Below are 19,411 nucleotides of genomic sequence, written 5' to 3' on the forward strand. Positions count from 1 at the left end.
GCTACTCGCCTGAACGCAGTGTGTTTACACACATTTGGCAACAGTGCGCATGCGCAAACATTCAGAGAATCGAGAACGCGCAAAGACAGTACGTATAGAGCGGGTGGGAACGCTCTATACGTAATACAGAAGAAAAACCAGGAACTAGATGGAGGGAGGAGCTATAAGCAGCCGAACAAGGAGAAAAAAAGTATTTATTTTATATTGATATGTATACAAAAATGAGTTAAAAAATTAGCGATCTTGGTATATATCAACTAATTAACAAACTACTGCTTTCACTTGCGCTAAACTTTACCTTCACTTTAATACCCAAAACTGAATAATAAAAGACAAAAACGTTTTTTTTCAAACAGTCACAACAACTGCCACAGCTCTACTGTGGCTTTTTACCTCCCTCAAAAACGACTTTGAAGCCTTTTGAGCCCTCCAGAGATGTCCTGGATCATGCAGAGGGAAGCTGAATGTCTGTCAGTATTTTTATCTGCACAGAAAAGCACTAAAAAAGGCCCCTCCCACTCATATTACAACAATTCAAGCCAGCCATGTGGAGAAAAACTAGGCCCCAATAAGTTTTATCACCAAATACATATAAAAACGATTAAACATGCCAGCAAACGTTTTATATTACATTTTTATAAGAGTATGTATCTCTATTAATAAGCCTGATACCAGTCGCTATAACTGCATTTAAGGCTTTACTTAGATTAGTTCGGTATCAGCAGCATTTTCTAGCAAATTCCATCCCTAGAAAAATATTAACTGCACATACCTTATTGCAGGAAAACCTGCACGCCATTCCCTCTCTGAAGTTACCTCACTCCTCAGAATATGTGAGAACAGCCATGGATCTTAGTTACTTCTGCTAAGATCATAGAAAACGCAGGCAGATTCTTCTTCTAAATACTGCCTGAGATAAAAAGTACACTCCGGCACCATTTAAAAATAACAAACTTTTGATTGAAGAATAAACTAAGTATAAAACACCACACTCCTCTTACGACCTCCATCTTGGTTGAGGCTTGCAAGAAAATGACTGGATATGACAGTTAGGGGAGGAGCTATATAGCAGCTCTGCTGTGGGTGATCCTCTTGCAACTTCCTGTTGGGAAGGAGAATATCCCACAAGTAATGGATGATCCGTGGACTGGATACACTTAACAAGAGAAAGAGAGTAAATGGATTTACATCCTTGAGACTCTGATCCCTAAGGGGCTCAATAATAATTTAGATCTACAATGGTATCTTTAATGTTATCTTTAATACTTTAACTTTAAAAAAATTGCCTCAGGATGTATTTATATTGTCCAAATGTGACATACTACTGTTACGTTTATGTGTTAGTCTGGACATTATCTATAAAATCAATGCGACCAATGATTGATAATATGTCCAACTTAGATAGTACTAAGTCAGTGCTTTCCAAACTGTGTGTCGGGACACACTAGTGTGTCGGCAGCAGTGTGTAGGTGTGTCCCTGCTTCAGCAAAAAAAAATTTTATATTTTTTTTTGGTTTCTGACTTTCCGCATGGTTGACACGTGATTGATAACTAGTGGGTCACAGATCATCTTAACCTATTGGCGCAGCTCAGTGGGAACTGAAACTATTGCCATTGGTGGCTTTGGCAGCACATTGGCTCCTGACTGCACATGTAGTCTCCTCAATCGGCTCGTGACTGCATGTGTAGTCAGTGAGTGGGACAGCAGTGTGTTTGCAGTGTGGGCAGTAGTCAATCGGACTCACCGAGCTCTGAGGGCGGCAGCTTAAATGCTGAGCTGAAGACAGAAGTCAGTGGGGTTTTTTTTGCAGCTAGCTACCAGTAGTGCATTGCTGCTCCTGCTTTTGATATATGGATAGGAAGTGGAAGCTCAAAAATGCTTGATGATGAAATGCGAGTGTCTTTATCTAATATTCCACCAAATATTCAGAAATTGTGTTCATCCCATCAACCTCATAACATCCCATTAAAATAGTAAGTAGTTATTGGTGTTATTAAACTTTTTTAAATTCTTGCACATACTTACATACTGTTACTTATACATAAATTATATAATAACTAAATGTATTTACGTGTCCATATCTCTTAAAACAAGTTAGTGTAACCTCCTGTTTGCTAGTACAACTGAATTACTGTGTCGTGAAATGATGTAGGTCTAAAAAGTGTGTCACCAACATGAAAAGTTTGGAAAGCTCTGTACTAAGTTATAGGCATGTTTCTATATGATGTTAACAGTTACTTTGTACTAGGGGGTTGCACTGATCAGTATTGTACCCTTTGCCTTGTTTCATCTTAACCTGTGTTCCTCGCTAACTTTGCACTGTAATGTTTACTGTTTTGATTTTTTCCTATAGTTGCCCGGAACGGGTTGCCATAGTTTACTTTCGCGCATGGACGCCACGGCACTCAAATTGAATCGGCAGAGCTGTTAGTCACTGGGGGGATATCTGGTTAATAAAGGGGGTAAGTACACATTATGTCTTGATGTCTGATGACAGGGTAAAATCGGAAAACGTTCACTTGAATAAAAGGTGATTTGATTTATAAGTCCAGCGAGTGTGTTTCCCTGTGGTTAACTTGGATATGCCTTGGTGATGCACCCCTGCAACTGATCGCTTAGTAAGTGTATGCCAGCTTCTCTGTGGGATTATATATATATATATATATACACATACATACAAACATTTAAGAATAAATATTGAACCATAGTGGATAAATTAGTTTCTAGCACAAATAATTGATACTATTACCAGAATGTTCAATTTTTTAGGAAAACACAAGACGTTTAAAATTGCTAATAATGATAAATTGCATATTTCTAAGTACATAGTGCAGACATAATCTTACACGTGCAAAGTCATCCACAGTCACACTGTGCGGTATATAGAACTGCCCAGGATTTGTGCCGTTGCCACCCATAGTCCACAGAAGCCCTAAATCTAAACATATACAATAAAAAAAGATTAATGAATCAGAAACCAAAGCATTTCATGTTATATTGAGAGCATTGCATTTACCTTTGTGAAGCTTGAGAATTCTGTTGTTAAGTCCACCATCCCCATCCACAATATATACCTCCCCAGTTCTTTCAACAAATATTTCTGCAGGTTGATCAAACTGAAGTGGATTTATACTGGAACCAGATTTACCACCCATGCCAAGGACTTGAAGAAGACTTCCAGAAGGAGAATATTGTTTTACTGTGTGCCCATAATCTCCTAGAAATGACATTACAGCACAAAGATTAAACAGCTGTGTTGTACAATAAAAAATACACTCTTAAAATTAGTTTAAATGTAAATTTCTAGGCCAGGGCGGTTAATCTATGACTTATTGAAACACATAGCAAGCAGATTTCTAGCGAAAAATGTAAAATGCTCTATAGACTACTGAGTAAACCATACATTAAAAAGATCTGAAAATGTATTCACAAAATCCAAACAATTACCAGTACAACTGATATCATTAAGATTTCGTTGTTACCCTTCTGTATAAAGCCAAATCCACAGCTTATTTAGTGAAATCAATATAGTATAGTATAGTATAGTATAAATTGAAATTTTCCTCCCTTAGTCTAAACCAGGAGTAGTTTCCTTGTTTGTCTCAGGAGTTCTCGCACACATGCATAGTTCAGCTTTACCAAATACACTGAAACCAGCCTTCCTCCTTACTTTCTGTATTGTGATTTTGACAGCTGTAAACACTGTTGATACAAGTAGCTGTCAAGCTCACACTGCAGAAACAAAACAATGCAAGGCCGCTGCTCATAGCAACAAAAATATGTAAGTAAAAATGTGTACTGTTGAGCGCTATGGTATCCGACATGCATGCACTATTCTCAGGGACTTTAACTCTAACCTACAAAGCACTCAACTACCTCATTGATCTCCAAATACTCCCTGACCCGCCCTGTTGGATTAACCTCTGACCTATGTCTCTCCAATCCTATTACTACTTTTCTCTTTCACCTCCAAGACGTCTCACATGTTGCTCCCATCCTCTGCAACTCTCTATCCCATTCCATCAGACTGTCTCAAACATAGTTTTAGGTGCTCTTTAAAAAAAAAAAAAAAAAAAAAAATATTTAGAGAGTCTTACCCTCTCTCCTTTAATTGTTTCCCTTCATCCTAACCAAAATAAAATCTTGAACATCCTTGTCTTGCCGAGCTACTCCAAACCTTATGTCTCTATCCTCAACGTGTAGACTTTCAGCTCTTTGGAGCAGACCTCTCCTCCTTCTGTTTTGTATAGTCTTTGCTGTATCTTTATTTTAGCACATATCTTTGTCATTGTATACCCCAGCTCTATAGAATTAGGTGGCACTATACAAATAATTATTAAATAATTATTGCGGCTTTACAAGCTAGGTTATGCAAAATGAACTACACCATGTATTGCAACCCAGCATAATATTAGACCAAAAAATAAAAATAAAGAGTGCCTGGCACTTGAGTGACTCTTACCTGCCTTTTAGTAATGCTTACTCATTGTCTAGGACATGGTTCGTGCTGTAGGAGAGTCTGTGTGGTTTGTGTGTGTTGTGTGTATGTTGTATGAGAGTGTTTGTGTGTTACCACCTTTTACAACACTTTCAGGTTTGACTACAATCACGACTAAAGTATGCACACATTTTAGTCACTTTGACAAAAATTGCAACTATCTTGTTATATATTACTTCAGAAATTCTCAGACCAAGCATAAAAAGGGTCACAAATGTATGTGGTATCATGGCACTATTTTTATTTTTATGTTAATATTTCAGGGTAATACATAGGACTGCTTGTTACAATATTCTTTAAAATTACACTAAAGTCAAAATCTAAGTTTCTTAATTCATTCATTCAATTTACTTCTATTATCAAAAAATGTTCAATATATTTATGTGCACACTTTGTAAAGCACTAGCTCCAACTAAAAGCTTACAGTACTATATATGCCTTTTGTGATTAACTGTTATTACATGGTACAAGGGTAGGGAAAATAGAAGTAACTTTGTCAGAAAAAAATCTACTACTCATTTGCCTTTTTTTAGAATTGTATTGTAATGTATGTGTCTTTCCTTCAAACCCAGAATTTTGCATAGCAAGATAAACAGCTCTCAAGCTAAAATTTGCCTTTCTAATTTTTTTTGAGGGATCTTGCATTACTGATGAGGCTTCTTAGATAAACTCACCAGAGAGAAAAGCTTTAGATCATCAGGCCATGAGTGTTATTGCATTGTTTTTTTATTGTGCATTTGTTGATTATGCAGATCTATTTTATTTAATGGTCCTTTAAATATATATAACAGTGTCACCAAATACATCACACTAGTAAAGCACTTTACGGTTTTCTCTGTCATTTCAGTTTAGGGCTTAGAAAATGTGAATATATGTTTCATGTTCTTACCTTGCCCAACATCAGTTATCCATATAGAATGTTCATTAGCTATGTTGACTGCAAATATACCATGAGGCATCTCAATTGTTTTTGTATTCCAGTGTTCTTTAAAATATCCATCTTCTGTAAACACTAGGACTTTGGACACATTGTCCCCTCTCTGACAAAGAACATGTATATTTATATTATATTGTATTCATAAACTTTCAAGACAATTTAAAAACATATAAAAGAAAAAAAAAAAGGATGCATTAGATAAAATGTCAGTAATACAGAAAGTTTCCAGGGTTGGGACTTTTAACATAAGGCAGATGAATGAGATAAAGTTAGTCAAAGACACAATATAATATAGAGAATTAAACATGGAGGATACTAAACATTGTTAGAAATATTTTGCAAGGAAACAACATTCGAACAGCAGCTAGGCAAGATGACATTGATAAGTGATTAGCATTTATTCCAAAGAATCATCAGGACATGGCAAATGGATTTTCAAACAATACCCATACATACTATTTAGCGCTATTGATACTTAACTTAATTTTTAAGTTTACATATCAGATTAGGAAATAAGTGCAGTTAGGCATTTAGCTGTATTATTTTTATTAAGAATTGAGACCAAAATAATTGTATTTGTGGGCAGGACCACTAAATGTGCAATAAAGAACCTGTGTGCCTCCAACGTCTTGAACGGAGGTCTCAGGTAATAGAAAACAACCTACTCGCACGCAAACCTGATCACATATACTCATGTGCGCTAACCCAACATAAAAATATGAATATTTCACATTCCAATGTTCTTCACATAGAAGAATATGTTCTATTTATTCAGAAATACAGAGAGAGAAATACACAGAGAGAGAGAGAGAGAGAGAGAGAGAGAGAGAGAGAAATACACACAGAGAGAGAGAGAGAGAGAGAGAAATACAGAGAGAGAGAGAGATCTATTTAAAAATACTAAGAACATATTTTGCTATGTGCAAAACATTGAAATGTGAAATATTTACAGCAAATACATAGTTAAACATTTATTAAATATGAACATTACAAAAATATGTTTTTTCCATCTACTTAATTTCAAAGGGCTCCAATGCACTTATATATATATATATATATGTGTGTGTGTGCATATGCATATATGTGTATGTCTGTAAATACATATATACACATAAATACATATATACACAGACACATACATTCATCTCTATGTATCTCTATTTTAAAGACCTTTGACTGCCTTTTTTTCTAAAACCTGAGACCTCATATCTTTGAGTCCTTATAACTTTTTTGTGCAATATTTTGAATATTTTTTATTAGATGGTGATATTATGAGTTTAACTGTACTTTGTCATATATTTTTGATGAGTTTTGTGACACTTTTTTGTTACGTGAAACAGTTAACCAGAGCTGAGGTTGCACTAACCAGACGAGCGTGAACTTCAATTACGTTAGCTTTCAACTCGTAATACGAATGATAAGCACGATGAGCGCAATAAACCCCTTATCGCTCGTGTGCAAACGTTTGTGCTCCACTCATAATCTGGTCCATAATCTTTTTTGAGCAAGGTACTATTCTGCTGAAGATATTGTATTTGGTATTTTAGAAGAAACAGAAGATTTGTCACTATGACAGAAAGTAGATTACCCCTGTTTGTAAATAAAAAGAAGAGTTCCATGCTTTACCATATGAAGTTGGGTAAGTAGCTCTGTAAAGTTTTGGAATAACAGTTTAAATAAGCAGAGATGGATTGCAATGTGTAGGTGAGATGTTCCCTTTTATCTATATGTGGAGACAAAATTATTTAGTTGAGGTTTTCAAAGCCATGGTTTCTAGAGGTCAGCACTTGGAATCTCAATGTAACAATTTTTTATTTGTACCGGACTCCAAAAGAAAGAGAAAAGTTATGTTTTAGTGATATTGTGGAGGAGATACAAGGCCCACAGAGAAATCTGGATTGTGTAGTGTAGGTTATAAGGGGGATAATTATGTGAGGTCTGTTAAAGGGATATAAAACCCAAACTGTTTCTTTTGCTATTCAGACTGAACATACAATTTTAATAATGTTTACTTCTATTATCAAATTTGCTTTGTTCCTATGGTATTTTTTGTTGAAGCGATACCTAGGTAGGTGTCTAGAGCACCACATGGCAGGAAACAGTGCTGCCATCTAGTGCTCTTGCAAATGGATAACATTATTGCTGCCATATAGTGCTCCAGACATATGCATGCTCCTGAGCTACATCCCTGCTTTTTAACAAAAAGATAACTAGAGAACGAAGAAAATGTGATAATATAAGTAAATTAAAAAGTTGTTTAAAATTACAATCTGAATCTATCTGAATAAAGAAAGAATAAACTTGGGTGTTATGTCCCTTTAACAGATTTAACAGGTGTTCTTCTGATTCAAAATCAGCAAGAGTCTACCACTCAAAAAAGTTGCAAAATTAATTAAATGAAGATATGGGAATATTCAAAACTTGAAGTACTAATTTGGTGGTATGTTTTTATTTGTTGGCAAAGATTTTGAAGGTCATTGTTGAGGAGAGAGATGAGGTGTCTGGGGAGGATGGTGTGGAGTGTTGTCAAGTGCAGATGTTGCAGAATTTGTGCAATATCTAGAAATACATTTTTCTGGGCTTTGGATTTAACCAAGCTTTAGTCAACGGAGAGTGTCCAGAACTTCTTGCAAAGATATGGGAGGTGGGGTAAGAGACTGGATCCTGTACTGTGAAAGAGTGGGAAGATTTCATTGATCTAGGTAAGTAGTGCGCTTGGCAGCATGTGATTTTCTTTATAGAACACTAGCTAGAAATTCCCATGCCATATTGCCCTCATAATATGTTTGTTGGAGGAAAAAAAATAATTTTTATGAATTTTGATATCTAGTACTTCATTCTTTTTGCAAACTCTCAGAAGGTTTTAGTTGATCAGAGACGTCTAAGTTTTGTATCGATTGTTCAAATGACTGAACCATAAGAGGATCATGAAAGACTTTATATGAAGGGGTAAAGTAGAGCTTCTATTCAAGATAGGACGCTGATGACTACAGAATGTGAGAAGGATAGAAGTTTGTAAGCCAATATTCAAATAAGTCCAAGTAATAAATGTTACATGACCAGGCTGTATTTAGAGTTGATTTAGAATTTTTGAGGTTCAAATTAGAACTGTCCATAGGAGGGAAAAAAGGAAGATTATGATCTCCTCCAAGAAATAATGTACTTTTTACAAAGTCTATTATTAGGGGGTTTGTATATTTGATGGATTTTATATGAAAGTTTTATAAAATTGTTGTTATGAAAATGTCTCTCGATATGTTAATATTTTCATTGGTCAATGTTCCTATATACTAATGGCGTTTCTTAAAATATACATAAAAGTAAATTGGAGTAGGAGTCAAATTTAGTTATTAAATGGAAAAGGATAAATGATTTTAAATATCTGAGGATGGATGACGATTATTAGATCCTATAAAAGCCTGAACTGATCCTTGAAACTATCTTCACATCCCCAGGAGAGGTTGATCACATGGGACTGAGCCCCAATGCAAATTGACATTTAACCACAAGTGAGTTTTAAATGTTTTTCTTACATATTAATAAAAATAGGTTCTAATTTTTTTCATGAAATGTGGAAAACACAATAGAAAGCCTTTAACATTTTTTGCATTACATAAATGGGTTGCATAGGTAAAGAAGTAGGTATGCGAGGGATACTGTGTTTGTAATCAAAATTCAAGGGTTAATTTATTAGTACTTATTGCCCACAACTCAAATTGAGTTGTGGGCAATAAGTATGCATAGTTATGTACTGAAAATGCAAGAAGAATTGCAAGAAAGAAACAGGTTACCCAACTATATAAGTATATATGTAAGGAAACAAAATTACATTCAAATTGGCACATACATACTAAATAATTTTATTATAAAGTTGCCGATAGATCAGAGTCCAGCCGGACTTCTGCACACACGTAAACATACACTGTTAAAAGTAGCTTAAACTCAGTACTGTAGATCTCAGCCTTCTAAATAGTAATATTGCAGAAAATAATGTTTAATACGATGTACTCCAGTGGTATTGGTGAATACCCCTCTTATAAAGTTATGCCATTGAATACTGTATCAAGTGAAATCATAGGCAGATTTTGAGATTTGCATTTGGTGAGAACAATTGAGCTATCACTTACTACCAATATATCTAATCCAATATCATGAATAAGGTAATCACTCAACAGTGGTAATGTGAGTGAACATACAATGAGAAATACTCAATTTCAGATATTATATATGTATCGGTTCAAAAGAAAAAATGTTTTTATCTCAATCAAACTGCAGATTTCATTCACATACTTGCAATAGCAAAGCTAAGTAAGATACATATCTTGTGCTTGTAAATAGTAGCTGTGATATAACAGATTGTAAAATTTAAGTATCTTAAAATGTACAGCAATACCAAGGCTAGAAATAGCCTACCCACAATTGTTTGTATATTCAATCACAATGACATCTATTATAGCTAAGTGGTTTGGTGCGTCTTAAATATAGCGAATATTGCTAGTGCTGTCAAGACAACCAACAATTTCTAATAGCTATCAGTGCCGACAAATCCCACTGCTAAATTGTATCACAACACACACACAAAGCTGAAAGAAGTCCCTTCTATAGCGGGGACTTGTATTACTTTTATGCTAACTGCAGATGCATTCAAATTGAATATTAAATTAAAGTACTGAGCAAGCGATTTTAAAAGAGAGGAGGTACTATGACCTCATGAGAGTGCCCCTGACGCGCGTTTCACATAACGATTCCTCGGAGGAGAAGGGACTTCTTTCAGCTGTGTGTGTGTGTGTTGTGATACAATTTAACAGTGGGATTCGTCTGCAACTTTTTAATAAAGTTATTTAGTATGTATGTGCCAATTTGAATGTAATTTTGTTTCCTTACATATATACTGATAGAGTTGGACAACCTGTTTCTTTCTTTCAATTCTTCTTGCATTTTCAGTACATATAAATGGATTGCATACTGGGCTTTACATAAGAGATAGGCTGGTACGTAGTGGCTGTGTGTGTATAAAATTAAGTAAATGGTTTGTATCAGATAAAATTTGAAGATCTTTAATAAGAACCAACAAAAACAAGAAATAGCAATAAAAAGTCAGGTAAAACATGAATAAAACAATAAACAATATACTAAAATAATAAAAAAAAAAACGTATGAGTAAATATTTTCAGAGTTTAAAAACGCAATATGTGAAAGAAATAGATCTTGTATAAACAGAGATAACTAGCCCCTTTGTGTGTTTTTAGGTTCAAATTACCTAAAGGAAGGGAAATAGCTACAACCCACAGAAAAGACCAATAAAGGTTATCATGATTCACTAGCATGACGTAGTACAAGTGTATGCTTACAACAAACAGAGCTGACTCATCAATTCTGGGGAAGAAGTCTATAAAGAGATGAAGGTTAGGATTCTTAAAGGGACAGTAAACCTTAAAAATAATGTTATATAATTCTGCACATAGTGCAGAATTATATAACATTATTTAGGTGCTATAGCCATAAAAGCATTTTTTTACCGTTTAATTTGCTAAAATACGGCGCTTTTACAGACCCGCTCTCTGCCCTCTGCTGAGCGGGTCTGTTATTTTTAGTCAGCGCATCGGGCCAGCTGTATAGTCACAGCCCGGCCCGACCGCGCCATAGCACTAAGTGCAGCTCGCTCCTGTCACAGGAGCGAGCTTCACTTAGTCTTATGGCGCGGTCGGGCCGGGCTGTGACTATACAGCTGGCCCGATGCGCTGACTAAAAATAACAGACCCGCTCAGCAGAGAGCGGGTCTGTAAAAGCGCTGTATTTTAGCAAATTAAACAGTAAAAAAATGCTTTTATGGCTATAGCACCTAAATAATGTTATATAATTCTGCACTATGTGCAGAATTATATAACATTATTTTTAAGGTTTACTGTCCCTTTAAAGTAGGTGGGCTGCTGCACCCTAGCCTGCTGCATGGCTTTCTATTTATCCTTTTAGTCTTGGAATTTAACTATCACTTGCTGGGCATATTATATGGTTTAAAGAAACAGTAAAATCAAATTTAAACTTATGATTCCGTTAAAGCACGCAATTTTAAACAATTTTCCAATTTACTTCTATTATCTATTTTGCGTTGTTCGCTACATATCCTTTTCTGAAAACCATACCTAGGTAGGCTCAGAAGCGGCAATGCACTGGGAGCTAGCTGCTGATTGGTGGCTGTGCATGTATGCCTCTTATTGGATCACCAGATTTGGTCAGCTAGCTCCCAGTAGTGCAAATATGCTCCTTTAACAAAGGATACCAAAAGAAAGAAGCAAATTTAATAAGAGTACATTGAAAGTTGCTAAAAATTGTATGCTTTATTTGAATTATGAAAGAAAAAAAATGGCTTTCATGTCCCTTTAAGCCATATAGCCCTTTCTAGATAGATTGGGGATCCATCAAGCATGCTCTTTAGGTATTAAAAGAGGTTTTGCAGGTAGGAGCCCATGTTAGTAGTGGTAATGGTTTGTGTTATCCCTTTGATCATGAGATGCTTACAGCAGCTTGTTTTAAAGATGCAGCTTATTTTCAAGATCCTGAAGAGATGGAAGTAGATTTTGACATTTATATTGAGCAAGAAGGTCATAGCCCCTCTCTAGCAGATTTACCCTTAGAACAAAATTGGTGGCCTCTCTTTTTAGGTCTGATATTTATTCTCTAATGCAGAAGTGAAGTGGGAGACATTTGACGAGTCTTGCTTAGACTTGAGGGAGTCAATAATGGTTTTAGAGTTTTGAATGGTGTCATGCAAAGATTTGGTATCGAGTTCAGAGTTAGATGAATGAGATCTTGGATGAGTGGTAGGAGTAGAAGAGGAACGTGCTGGGATCCATAAGTTAAAAAAGGTATTCACTGAAGAAGTAAATTTATTTTGGCACTTACAGGTTTTCTCTGATTTGGCTATGATATGAGAGCTTTTACATACCACTTTTATAAGTAATAAGAGTATTTTAATCTGTTGTTATGATGAGCCTAAAAGGTATTAGGATGGGTTCCAAATGCAGAGAAATAAGTGTGTACTGAAGCAGGAGCAGATAGAGCAACTAGATTGCAAAGGTACCTCCTGGATGCAGGTAACTCAGTAAAATAGCAGACATCTGTGATACATAGACAAGGTTTGGCACTACTACCCCTTTAAGAGGTGCCTAGGACACAGTAAAGGGTAAGCTTCCAAATATACCTGGGGAAACACAGATAGGTAAACAATGTGCTGCATTACCCCTATTTGAACACATTCTTGTACACATTTTAGATTAATCTATATTTAAGAAATGGAATGAAAGGCATTAAAGTGAAAGTAAATTTTGATGCTAATGTGCCCGGTTTTTAAAATCCGATTAAAAACAGGGGCACTTTAATTCATCAAAATTTAAATTTCCCTCCTGTTGTGAAAAAAAAATTACCTTTTAAACTTGACAGCTGCTCCAGCTTCTCCCGGTCGTCGCAAGCCATTTATGTCAGAAATTATGGATCGTTCATCTTCCAATCAAGGGTTCCCCCCGGGGAATCAGTGTCTGATGCAACGCCGTGATTGGAGGAAGTCGGATTCATAATTTTAGACCCAGGAAGAGGCTTGCGACGGGCGGAGGAGGCTGGAGCTGCTGTCAAGATTCAAAGGTAAGTTTTTTTTTCACAACAGGAGGGAAATGTAAATTTTGATGAATTAAAGTGCCCCTGTTTTTAATCAAATTTTTAAAAACCGGGCACTTAAGCATCAAAATTTACATTCACTTTAAGTTCAGTTTTTCCTTCATTAATGAAAATAGTCATCCAGTTTCTATACAAGAGGAACCTAATTTGTATACTATAATCAGTCTGATGGCATTATTTGATAGTGAAGTACATTTGGAATTCTCAGACACCTTAATAAATGTAACGTCAACATGTATGAAGTTGCCAATTTGCTTTATCCTTTTCTGGGGTGAAACCACGAGTGCTACTTTAAATAAATAAAAAACAAAATTTATGCTTACATGATAAATTTCTTTCTCTTGTAGTGTATCCAGTCCACGGGTTAATCCATTACTTGTGGGATATTCTCCTTCCCAACAGGAAGTTGCAAGAGGACACCCACAGCAGAGCTGTCTATATAGCTCCTCCCCTAACTGCCACCCCCAGTCATTCGACCGAAGACAAGCAAGAAAAAGGAGAAACTATAGGGTGCAGTGGTGACTGTAGTTTAAAAATAAAAAACACCTGCCTTAAAATGACAGGGCGGGCCGTGGACTGGATACACCACAAGAGAAAGAAATTTATCAGGTAAGCATAAATTTTGTTTTCTCTTGTAAGGTGTATCCAGTCCACGGGTTCATCCATTACTTGTGGGATACTAATACCAAAGCTTTAAGACACGGATGAAGGGAGGGACAAGGCAGGAACTTAAACGGAAGGCACCACTGCCTACAAGACCTTTCTCCCAAAAATAGCCTCCGAGGAAGCAAAAGTATCAAATTTGTAGAATTTAGAAAAAGTATGAAGCGAAGACCAAGTTGCCGCCTTACAAATCTGTTCAACAGAGGCCTCATTTTTAAAAGCCCTAGTGGAATGAGCTGTAATTCTTTCAGGAGGCTGCTGGCCAGCAGTCTCATAAGCTAAACGGATTATGCTTCTCAGCCAAAAAGAAATAGAAGATGCCGAAGCCTTTTGGCCTCTCCTCTGTCCAGAGTAGACAACAAACAATGCAGATGTTTGACGAAAAATCCTTAGTAGCTTGTAAATAAAACTTTAAAGCACGAACCACGTCAAGGTTGTGTAATAGACGTTCCTTCTTTTAAGAAGGATCAGGACACAGTGACGGAACTACAATCTCCTGATTGATATTCTTATTAGATACCACCTTAGGAAGAAATCCAGGTTTGGTACGCAACACTACCTTATCTGTATGGAATATCAGATAAGGGGAATCACACTGTAAGGCAGATAACTCTGAAACTCTTCGAGCCGATAGCTACCAAAAACAGAACTTTCCAAGATAAAAGCTTGATATCTATGGAATGCAGAGGTTCAAACGGAACCCCTTGAAGAACTTTAAGAACTAAATTTAAACTCCATGGCAGAGCAATAGGTTTAAACACAGGCTTGATTCTAACTAAAGCCTGACAAAACGCCTGAACGTCTGGAACATCTGCCAGACGCTTGTGCAGAAGAATAGACAGAGCAGAAATCTGTCCCTTTAAGGAACTAGCTGACAATCCCTTCTCCAATCCTTCTTGGAGAAAAGATAATATCCTAGGAATCCTGACTTTACTCCATGAGTAACCCTTGGATTCACACCAATGAAGATATTTAAACCATATCTTATTATAGATTTTCCTTGTGACAGGCTTTCGAGCCTGAATTAAGGCATCAATGACCGACTCGGAGAAACCACGTTTTGATAAAATCAAGCATTCAATCTCCAAGCTGTCAGCCGCAGAGAAATTAGATTTGGATGTATTAAAATTTTCTTAAGGAGACCCTCCAATTTTTTATCCATAGGATCTAGGAAAGCACAACTGTCCTCGACGGGGATAGTTGTACGCTTAGCTAGGGTGGAGACTGCTCCCTCCACCTTAGGAACCGTCTGCCACGAGTCCCGTATGGTGGCATCTATGGGAAACATCTTTTTAAAAGCAGGAGGGGGAGAGAACGGCACACCTGGTCTATTCCATTCCTTAGTAATAATTTCCGAAAACCTCTTAGGGACTGGAAAAATATCAGTGTAAACAGGTACTGCAAAGTATTTGTCCATTTTACACAATTTCTCTGGAACCACAATGGGGTCACAGTTATCCAGAGTCGCTAAAACGTCCCTAAGCAATAAGCGGAGGTGTTCAAGCTTAAATTTAAACGCTGTCATCTTAGAATCAGACTGAAGTAACGCCTTCCTTGAGTCTGAAATGTCACCCACAGATAGAAGCTCACCTGCCTCGGCTTCTGACCATTGTGAGGGTATATCGGACACAGGCAATAAAGCGTCAGAAAGCTCTGCATTAATTCTAGCCCCAGAGCTGTCTCGCTTTCCTTGTAGCCCTGGCAGTTGTGATGGTAGCATTCATAACTGCCGCAATGTCCTGTAAGGTAAAAGAATTAGACGCACTAGATGTACTTGGCGTCACTTGAGTGGGAGTTATAGGTTCTGACACATGGGGAGAGTTAGATGGCATAATCTCCCTCTTTTCAGTCAGAGAATCCCCTGGAGATAAATCTTTAAGCGCCATAATATGGTCTTTATAGTTTATAGAAATATCAGTACATTTGGTACACATTCTAAGAAGGGGTTCCACAATGGCTTCCAAACATATTGAACAAGGAGTTTCCTCTATGTCAGACATGTTTAACAGACTAGTAATGAGACAAGCAAGCTTGGAAAACACTTTAATAAAGGTGAAACAGCAATTAAACAAAAACGTTACTGTGCCTTTAAGAGAAAAAAAATAGCACTTAAACTGCAAAACAGTGAAAAAATACAGTAAAATCTTTGAAATTTTTACAGTGTGAATAAGAGACTAAAGCAGCATTGCACCCACTTGCAAATGGATGATTAACCCCTTAGGCCCCAAACCGGATTGAAAAACGTTAAAAATCAATTGAGCACCATGCCACAGCTCTGCTGAGGCTCCTACCTGCCCTTAAAAACGATTTTGTGCAGAAATAACCCCTTTGAAATGGTTCTTAGATGCCAAAGGACTCTTCTAGGGAAGCTGGATGTCTCAGTCTGTATTAAAACTGCACAGTTAGAGCACTAAAATAGGCCCCTCTCACCATGTACTGGATGTCAGAGGGGCCTTAAGAAAATACTCCTAGGAGTATCTGACTAGCCATGTGGAAACTAGGCCCCAAATAAAGACTTATCTCCCTCAGAGAAAAAATGTCCTATTTATTTGAAATCATATAAATGTTTTGTCACTAAGCAATATGAATATTAACATGAGTATTACCCTGTTATGCAAGCATGATCCCAGTCGCTGTTAAATCACTGCATCAGGCTTACCTCAAATATACAAGGCTCTGTCAGCATTTTCTAGAACTTATTCCTCTCTCTAGAAATAAAAATACTGAACATACCTCAAAGCAGGTAATCTGCAGGCCGTTCCCACAACTGAAGTTTTCCCATATTCATCAGTTATGTGTGAGAACAGCAATGGATCTTAGTTACAAACCGCCAAGATCATCAAATCTCCAGGCAGAACTCTTCTTCTAATTTCTGCCTGAGAGAAAAACAGTACAACGCCGGTACCGTTTAAAAATAACAAACTCTTGATTGAAGGTAAAACTACACTAAGTCACCACATATCTCTTGATACTTCCTTTCTTGTCGAGAGTTGCAAGAGAATGACTGGGGGTGGCAGTTAGGGGAGGAGCTATATAGACAGCTCTGCTGTGGGTGTCCTCTTGCAACTTCCTGTTGGGAAGGAGAATATCCCACAAGTAATGGATGAACCCGTGGACTGGATACACCTTACAAGAGAAAGGATATTTTAGATATATTTATAACTAACAAATGTGTATTCACAGGTGATAATGCACCAACTTAGTTTTAAAATCAATATAAGAACTGCCAATAATACATATAAAATACATAGGAAGTTGTGCTGTTTAAAGGGCCATTATGCACTCATTTTTTCTTTGCATAAATGTTTTGTTGATGATCTATTTATAAAGCCCATAAAGTTTTTTTTTTTTTTTTTTTTTAAATGTATTATTTTTAAATAACATTGCTCTGATTTTCAGACTCCTAAACAAGCCCCAAAGTTTTATTTGAATACTGTCAGCTACCTTCTCCAGCTTGCTCCTGTTTGTGTAAAGGGTCTTTTCATATGCAAAAGAAGGGGGAGGGGGAGTGTCTTATTTCCCACTTGCAGTGGGCTTTCCAACTACCTTTTTAACAGAGCTAAACTGAAAGCTTCTAAGTAAGTTTTTAAACAGTTTTATACTGGATTTTTATATCAGTATCTGTGCATCTTATTCTTTATAGTAGTGTCTATTACATGCAGTTATATGAAAATGAGTGTATACTGTCACTTTAAGGACTGATACAGTGTACCCCTTACACTGTTAAGGAAATCAAACATAAAGAGAAAATCAATAACTATATAAGCGCACAGAAATAGTCTCTACGTGTAGTTATAATATAAATTCTGTAGATACTATCCCTTTTTTTACAAAAAGTGCAGGAAATCACAAGCAGGTGAGTATAATACTGCTTACCAGATCTCACCTCCATCGTATGAGGTAAGTTTGAAGCTCAGTGTAGGAAGAAAAATACGAATCCACCCTTCAATATCCTTGCTGTGGTATTCTTTAGTGGTGATCTCTGCTCACTTGGCTCTCGGGTGTGGACAATATAATCCGGAAAAGTGGATGAAAAATTAAAAAAAAATTTAAAAAAAAAATCACATAGCGTAACACTGTATAGGATTTATTTTAAGACAAATACACACTTACAGCAAGAAACCTCAATCCATAATGAGGTAAGCTATAGGGCATAGAAATATCCCAGTTATCTCCCAATCAACAGAGTAGAGAGATAGATATATAAAGTATAAAAGTAGACTCACCTATGATGAAGAAGTGAATATAATACTTTGAAACGCGTAAGGTTATACCGAGTGGGCTTTCAGAACCATATGTACCGGCAGTTTTTATTCAAAAAGCGACACAGCTTATTTTAACAGCGATTAGTTTTTATACTTCATATATCTATCTCGCTATTCTGTATGAGGGACGATTGATTGTGAATAAGTCTCTGTTGATCGGGAGATAACTGGGATATTTCTATTCCCTATAGCTTACCTCGTTATGGATTGAGGTTCCTTGCTGTAAGTGTGTATTTGTGTTAAAATAAATTCTATACAGTGTTACACTATGTGATTTTTTTATTTTTCATCCACTTCTGCGGATTATATTGTCCACACCTGAGAGCAGAGATCACCACTAATAAATACCACAGCAAGGATATGGAAGGGTGGATTCAGATTCCTCTGCCCTACACTGAGCTTCAAACTTACCTTATACGATGGAGGTGAGATCTGGTAAGCAGTATTATACTCACCTGGTTGTGATTTCTTGCACTTGGAGTTTTTTGTAAAAAAGGGATAGTATCTACTGAATTGCAACATTTGGACTTTATATTATAACTACACATAGAGACTATTTCTGTGCGCTTATATAGTTATTAATTTTCTCTTTATGTTTGATATATATATATAGATATATTAGATATCTCAAAACAGATCGCACTCCAGACATCCAATAGGTAAAAACACAGGGTGCAGCAAAAGGTTATAAACAATCAGCAAAAGACGCGCACTCCAATAGGGATAATGTTATAATCCTGTCACTTTTATTGTGAACGTTTTCAGACCATAGGTCCGTCCTCAGACAAATAACAGTGTACACTTATTTGTCTGAGGACAGACCTATAGGTCCGAAAACTTTCACAATAAAAGTGACAGGATTATAAAATTATCCCTATTGGAGTGCGCGTCTTTTATAGATACATACATATACACATGCATACATACACAAACATATAGATTTGTTAGCTATATATAAAGGTATGATTCACAATTTTTACTGCAACTTCATGGTTCAACATGCAACTGTATAACTGAATAAAAATGACACAAATGCAAATGGTAAAATTAAAGAAAAGAAAGTCTGATAAAATAAAGTGCAGTTAATAAACAACATACCTGAGCTACATAAATTAATGAATTTAATGGGTCAACAGCAACTCCATAAGCTGTACCAGTAAACAGTCCAGGATTTCTGGGCCAACTAACATCCAGCTTATACAGGATTGTAGGAGGCTCCCAAAGACTATTAAAGGCTACCACATGAAATATCTGCAAAACAAAAAAATACATCAAATATCATGTGTGTTTATATTTCTTTTATTTTGCTGAAAAGGGTATTAAAAGCTCTTTTAAATTTAAATTAATACAATAATGGAATACAGGTTTCATACTGC

At 36.3% G+C, this 19,411-nt stretch overlaps 1 protein-coding gene across 4 annotated transcripts in view; it reads right to left on the reverse strand.

Annotated features, from left to right (window-relative positions):
* The window catches only part of NHLRC3 (NHL repeat containing 3), a 79,176-nt gene that overhangs the window by 38,994 nt on the left and 20,771 nt on the right, over nucleotides 1-19,411 (reverse strand). For all 4 annotated transcript variants that reach the window (XM_053708410.1, XM_053708411.1, XM_053708408.1 and 1 more), the window contains exons 3-6: nucleotides 19,134-19,286; nucleotides 5,389-5,539; nucleotides 3,018-3,218; nucleotides 2,848-2,939 (exon numbers count right to left, since the gene is read on the reverse strand). In XM_053708410.1, the coding sequence (XP_053564385.1) occupies nucleotides 2,848-2,939; nucleotides 3,018-3,218; nucleotides 5,389-5,539; nucleotides 19,134-19,286 (597 nt within the window). The remainder of the gene's footprint in view (nucleotides 1-2,847; nucleotides 2,940-3,017; nucleotides 3,219-5,388; nucleotides 5,540-19,133; nucleotides 19,287-19,411) is intronic.

Source organism: Bombina bombina, chromosome 3 (genome assembly GCF_027579735.1).
Source record: "Bombina bombina isolate aBomBom1 chromosome 3, aBomBom1.pri, whole genome shotgun sequence".
NCBI classification, from domain to species: domain Eukaryota; kingdom Metazoa; phylum Chordata; class Amphibia; order Anura; family Bombinatoridae; genus Bombina; species Bombina bombina.